Raw genomic sequence first — 6,353 nt, 5'->3', positions numbered from 1 at the left:
CCCCCCCCCCCCCCCCAAAAAAAAAAATCCGAATGTTTCTTATCGGAATGTTTGATAAGAGCTTAAGGGCTGTTTATGATTGCAACGGTGTTTCAGGTGAGAACCCTTATTCAGAAAAGCTTCAGAGAAGCATTAGATGAAAATGACATCTTAATATCACCTGCTGCTCCATCTGCCGCTTATAAAATTGGTATGCCGTCTAAAATTTTGTTTTTCAATTTGTTGTACGCCACTTATATGATCATTGTTTGTTGACAGGTGAAAAGGTGAACGATCCATTGGCAATGTATGCAGGTGATATCATGACTGTAAGCATTTCTTCCTAAATTCATTAGTCCAGACTTTTCACATTATCCTGTGTATCAAAATCTTTCTTATGAAGAGCCTACTTTAGAACATCTCTTAGGCTGTCTTGAAATTGTAATTTATCACCCACAATTTTGTTGTCCATATGTGTCAAGTCTAAAAGTTGACTTTTGGTTTCCTCCTCTGTTTGTTTTATGCTCTATACAGGTCAATGTCAACTTAGCTGGACTACCTGCTTTGGTGTTGCCTTGTGGATTTGTTCGAGATGGGTCTTCTAACCTTCCTGTCGGCCTTCAAATGATTGGTGCAGCATTTGATGAGGTACTGTTGCACAGCATGTTGCTTTTAAGTCATTGCTGACATTGATTATGCTTCTTCTTCCAATTCCTTGCCTGCTTAATTCTGTACCTTAGAATTGATTCAATTCCCATCGTGTTGACAGGGTAAACTTCTGAAAGTGGGACACATCTTTGAGCAAACTCTTTCAGAACGCAGATTTGTTCCACCCCTACTGGCGGACGACATTGTAGGTTAGCATGGGAATGTTGCAAATGGTTGGTTACTCAGTGTATTATTGATTATTATTAGGTGAGTATGACTTCCGGGAGCCTTTATCATTCTTCTCGTGTGTTCTCTCTTATCTAAAAGAACAGATGAATCGCATTCTCATAATTTATGACAATAAGATTGCAAAATTTTGCTTTCCATTGGGAGCTAAAGTACAAATGGGTCACGAAGGAGGATAAAGTATGGAGAATTGAATGAGTTGTGTGGTTAAGCCTATATGAAACAAAGGATAAAAAAAAAAGCTTCAGAATTCCACCTGGTGTTGGTTCATCTTTGGTAGGAGTATAAAGTATAGATGGAGAAATAGACCACACCAAATGCGGCAATATGTGCAATGGATGGCCAACATCTGCAACGTTTCTCCAGACGTCCAATAAACCAGTGTAGAGGGAGCTAGAAAGTGAGTGAGAAAATCACGAGGGAGCCTGCAGACTGAATGAGGAAGTGTGCGAAAGCAATAATCAATCCTAAAACAAAAAACTTTGTTTTGAATAAAGTCAATCGGATCAAATTTCTGCAGATCACAAATTTCTTTGAGTGCATATCAAAGAAATGTCAACCCAGAAAGCTATGCATCAAAATACATAATTGTCTCGAACACTTTTGCGCGACTAATCAAAGGGACAAAATAGAAGCCTAGAAGGTAAAAAGAACAAAAATCCAACTAAACTGTTAGAAAGCGTTGGGAAGAAGCAGCAGCATCCACAAACAATCACAACGTGACCTGCATATTGTCAAACATGAAGCTAAATCTCTTCTCCAGTTGCCTCGTGTATGTTCAACATGGATACTTTGTCCACCTATTGGAACATCCGAAGGAAGTTGTTTGCATATGCCATTGGCTTTACATCGGGATGTGGCTGCAATATCACAATGCATGACAAAACGTAAAGACCTCAGCAAAGGTAAATCTACGTAGAAAAGACCATAAACATGGTGATTAGAAAAATGAACACCCACCACGGCTGAGAAGGTTACGATGTCAGGCTTCAAATCTGGTGCTTTAAAGCGAATAAAAGCCCCTTTATTTCCCATCTGCAATATCAATATATACCAGACCATGCGTACAAATTTTAAATGGAAAATACATGAAAGAACATAATTTTGAAAATTGAATGGAGAATTGACAAACAAGTCCTGATGGGAGAAGGATTTAACCTATAATTGCTAAAAAGTAGTATATGCTATTCTTTTCTAAAACAATTAATAACGTATGTAACAAACATACAAACCATGGAAACGGAAAATACCTGGTCACAATAATTGGGAGCAGAAAATACTGTAATAAGTTTACCATCATGCTCGATCTCATACCCTTCATCCTTCACTTCATGGGATCGCACAATTAACTCTGTAATTTATTGGTACCGTATGTCATCAAACAGTTATCATAATCAACCAAACAGTAGGTACATAACTAGAAAACAGTTACCTAAGTTGTTCTCCTGCAAAAATCTTTTTGTAACATCTGCACCGAAGGCAAGACCTACACCTCGTTTACTAGGTCCTCTCCCAGGATTAGGTTGCGGATCACTCCATAGGATTTCACACATTAATCCTGTTACATATAAGGCACAAGAAAATCTGGTTTTATTCAACTTCAAGAATATACCGGAAATGAGTTTCTGTGTTCAAGACATGCCAAGCCCAGATACAAGCACACACACAAAACACCAATGGCAGAAACAGAAAGGCTATGCCTCCAAGAGGTTACGATGGCACTTTAGCTTCAAGCATATTATGGTAGGCAGTATGCATTAGAATTGAGATAAGCACGCAATAGAATATTAAACAAACAAAAAAAATATGGATTTCACCTTCCTCCGGAGGTTCGCAAAATCGATCAATTGCTCTAATATCAGAGAGTTTTACCCCATCAACACTAAAAAGACCTCCATGAGCCACAAAAACCTTCTCATTTAGAACATAAGCCAAAGGTAAGGAGCAAAATACTTCTGCAAATAGTTCCACAAACGTTTCGTTCAACTTCGATCGAACTTCACCCTCAAAGCCATAAATCTTGTTCATGCTCTTGCTCTCATGATTTCCTCTGGACAAATGTATTGCTGAAAGTTGACAAATGAACCAAAATTTCATCATATGAAAGCAAGTTCACAGGCCACAAGGGAGCAGTTGATGACTAAATAAAACCATAAATGGTGAGATAAAATTGTGATGGTAAAAGAGTGTACGGGCATGCTATTATCTAGGAATTTCTAGTCTGGAGAAAAGATATAATCCAAAATAAATACGCTAACTGTCTGGTTAAGAGAGAAGAGCTTCATAATTGAAATTGTTTTTACTACTGCTTAACTAACTATTTGGATTTTTTTAAAATTAAGTTTAAACTGAAGTTCAACTACTGTACAGTTACAAAAAACTACAGCAATCAGAACTCACAGCTCGAGTTCCTAGTTTTTCAAGATTTTTGGATAACTTGGATATAAAGCACAGCTTTCAAAATTGTTAGAAGCTGCCCCAATGCCGTAGACTTGTAAATGGAAGAATGTCCATCAAAGATGTATAATGTATCAGTCTTTGGAGGAAATTTACCTGACGGAGACATGCACTTGAATGCAAACAAGGTGAGAATGACCTCCACGGAAAATGAACCTCTATCCACAAAGTCTCCATTAAAGAGGTATGGATTTTCGTCTGATGGAAGCCCATTAAGCTCAAAAATATTTAAGAGATCATAGAACTGCAGACATCATAAAGGTATATATGTAAGTATGCCTACCATCTGCAATAAAACATAAACAATAAATACACAATATATTCAAATATTAGAAATTCACATTTCACATGATGGTAAAACACAACATAGATGTATTATGAAACAAGAGATACCAATTCAAATATACAACATGATGGATGCAAAAGTTTAAATGAAAAACATAAACAAGAATTTCGATGATATAAATCCTTCTCACTGAACTGTTCATTTCTGAAGAACATACCAGGCATATTTAATGGCTCCACACATTGTCACCACTAAGACAGATGATATCACAATTACATGTTTTAAATAAAAGAAACCTTACCTGACCATGTACATCTCCACAAACGGTTAAATGTTTGCCCTCTGGAATTTTAACATCAACAAGAGACGGAAGGGCACGCATGATTTCTCTGACTTGTAATACAATTTGGAATGCGTATCTACAAAATAAAACCAATAGCAACATCCCAATTTATTCTCGCATATTGCATAGCACAGATAAATGACGTTAATCATCACACGTACCGTTTGTGCAAGCTTTTCTGGTTTTTAAAACCATCAATCATCTTCTTCACAAAATCCAATGTTACGACCTCTCCTTCTATCTTTGCACCAGTATACTGAGGCTCAACCTCTACCATAAAATTACAAATGAGCCGTACTACTTCATAAAGCAACTAAAACAAATAATAATAATAATAATAGAACAAGAGAATGATAATTAAACATAAGAATCTGTATTCAGCAAGCAGAAAACTAGGAAGAAAGAAAAGGGAAATTAAAATTGTAATCAGATGATCCCATGATCTTTAATGTGTGACCTCCCCACTGGTCTTGATCCCATGATCTCATGCCTTTTGGCTGAGTATAAGGTGTCTTTAGCATATATGACAACTCTTTACTCACTCTGGATAACCATCTCAATATAGGGGTGCACAGATGAAGACTTCAATGGTACTAAATATTATAAAATTCGAGAAAATAGACAAGAGATTCTTTTCAATTAATAGTCTTCAACAACACTTATAAAGTTGATTAAAAGGATAAATTGAATCATTTTCTAAAATGAGGGTATATTCTCTCAAGGAGAGAGGGGTCTAGTTGCACAAGCTTGAAGGTGTGATGGTGCCATTAGCATCTCAAGAGAGAAAAATTACCGATTAGATGGAAATCAATGGATTCAGCTACTGAACGCTTCTCTGATTCGGGAACAGAAATTGCCTCTTCAAACTTAAGCTTCATGACTGCCTTTTCACATTCCTTCAATTTCTTAGCAGCATCAGGATCATTGGGACAGATCTTCTTGAGCTAGATCAAACAAAACAAAACCGTGCTTTCATTGAGAGAATTAAAGAAAAAAGGCATACAAAAAAAAAAAAAAAAGCAGCCCACAAAAAAGGGAGGAGGAGCCCAGCTAACAACAAAAAGGGCTTCAATCCAAAAAAAATCATGCCAAAAATTATAATTACAAAAGAGCCAATTAATAGATGAATGCCCCAAACAATAGCAAACAGAGCTTGCTTTTCACAAACACGGTCACTATAAGATAACTGTATATAAAATATAATATAAGTTGAGATCAACTAAGGGATGTCAAAGTAAAAGCAACAGAAACAGTTTCTCCTCATTGATTTGCCAACAGCCACTAGTACCACCATATTGAGAAAAAAAAGCTCAACAAATAACTTATCCATATGATGAATAAAACAGTCGGACAACAGTACAAACTCCCAACTGAAGTTTCTGCTGATAAAAGGGAACAGATGCACAAATGAGTATAGCAATGCATCATAACTGATATTCAGCTGTTAAAAGCAAATGAGAGTTAACCATAGTTTTCAGTAACAACACAAGTCAAAACTTCACGACAAAAGCCTGACATACCTGTTGAAAATCTTTAAGTGCATCTTTGAGTTTCCCCATAGCAAGAAAAGCAGCACCTCTCCTATAATAACCCTGTCGAATAGGATAATTTGCAGAAAGTGGTAAAAAATGATTGTAAAAGTACATAAAATTGTATCATACTGTTTAAACGTTGATCCTACTTTTGAATATCTAGGGTCTATTTCTATAGCCTTTGATGCATCCTGGATTGCACTGCCATACTCCTCCAATTTAGTATGTGCAAACGCACGGTTTGCCCAGTATACAGCATTCTGACCATTTAGCTCAATTGCTTGTGTATAGAGATCAATTGCTTGAGCATACTTGTGGGCTGAAATGAAGCAAAAATAGTTCAGTAACAAGCAACTTCATAAGAGTTGTAGACTTTTCTTTAACATAGAGCACTAATTAAAATACTTCCCACGAAACATACTTTTGGCCAGAGAAAATTAAATGAACTAGGCCTGCAGCATGTTCATGAATTCTTGCTGCAGGTATCTTGATGTATTCACAAGAAAGAAAACCAAAAAATCATTTAAGTACAGCTGCTTTCACTTTTCAGTTTTTATATTCATCTTAAAGAACCAATGACCAGATACACCTAGAAGGTACAAATGTTTACCTTTAAATGCTTCATTTGCTTGGGATTTTAATTCTTCAGCACGAATGGGGTCAGTTTTATCAGCTTCCATGACAGGCATAAAACCTTTATAAACTAGAGCAAGTCACTATGAATTCTGGCTAATTATAAATTTCTTCATCCCTCTCATTTATCTCCCATCAACGTGGTCCATCTGCTCCATAAAACACCAAAAACGTAAATTTGCGGAAATAAAGCAAATGCTTAAGGGAAAAAAAAAAAAAAAAAAAAAAA

The 6,353-nt window shown here is 36.3% G+C and overlaps 2 protein-coding genes across 2 annotated transcripts in view; one reads left to right on the top strand and one right to left on the bottom strand.

The window, feature by feature from the left end:
- The window catches only part of LOC111455124 (glutamyl-tRNA(Gln) amidotransferase subunit A, chloroplastic/mitochondrial-like), a 4,685-nt gene extending 3,672 nt beyond the window's left edge, over positions 1 to 1,013 (top strand). The window contains exons 7-10 of the mRNA XM_023096669.1: positions 97 to 190; positions 259 to 308; positions 514 to 627; positions 749 to 1,013. Coding sequence (XP_022952437.1) covers positions 97 to 190; positions 259 to 308; positions 514 to 627; positions 749 to 841 — 351 coding nt within the window. The 3' untranslated portion in view covers positions 842 to 1,013. The remainder of the gene's footprint in view (positions 1 to 96; positions 191 to 258; positions 309 to 513; positions 628 to 748) is intronic.
- Positions 1,014 to 1,334: 321 nt separating this feature from the next.
- Positions 1,335 to 6,353, bottom strand: part of LOC111455125 (serine/threonine-protein phosphatase 5) — a 6,114-nt gene continuing 1,095 nt past the window's right edge. The window contains exons 2-13 of the mRNA XM_023096670.1: positions 6,102 to 6,273; positions 5,641 to 5,810; positions 5,480 to 5,551; positions 4,753 to 4,903; positions 4,121 to 4,229; positions 3,918 to 4,035; positions 3,427 to 3,574; positions 2,691 to 2,939; positions 2,306 to 2,431; positions 2,124 to 2,224; positions 1,834 to 1,908; positions 1,335 to 1,733 (exon numbers count right to left, since the gene is read on the bottom strand). Coding sequence (XP_022952438.1) covers positions 1,674 to 1,733; positions 1,834 to 1,908; positions 2,124 to 2,224; positions 2,306 to 2,431; positions 2,691 to 2,939; positions 3,427 to 3,574; positions 3,918 to 4,035; positions 4,121 to 4,229; positions 4,753 to 4,903; positions 5,480 to 5,551; positions 5,641 to 5,810; positions 6,102 to 6,180 — 1,458 coding nt within the window. The 5' untranslated portion in view covers positions 6,181 to 6,273 and the 3' untranslated portion in view covers positions 1,335 to 1,673. The remainder of the gene's footprint in view (positions 1,734 to 1,833; positions 1,909 to 2,123; positions 2,225 to 2,305; positions 2,432 to 2,690; positions 2,940 to 3,426; positions 3,575 to 3,917; positions 4,036 to 4,120; positions 4,230 to 4,752; positions 4,904 to 5,479; positions 5,552 to 5,640; positions 5,811 to 6,101; positions 6,274 to 6,353) is intronic.

Source organism: Cucurbita moschata, unplaced genomic scaffold, assembly GCF_002738365.1.
Source record: "Cucurbita moschata cultivar Rifu unplaced genomic scaffold, Cmos_1.0 Cmo_Scf00017, whole genome shotgun sequence".
Taxonomy (NCBI): domain Eukaryota; kingdom Viridiplantae; phylum Streptophyta; class Magnoliopsida; order Cucurbitales; family Cucurbitaceae; genus Cucurbita; species Cucurbita moschata.
This window is presented reverse-complemented; position numbering and strand designations above follow the sequence as displayed.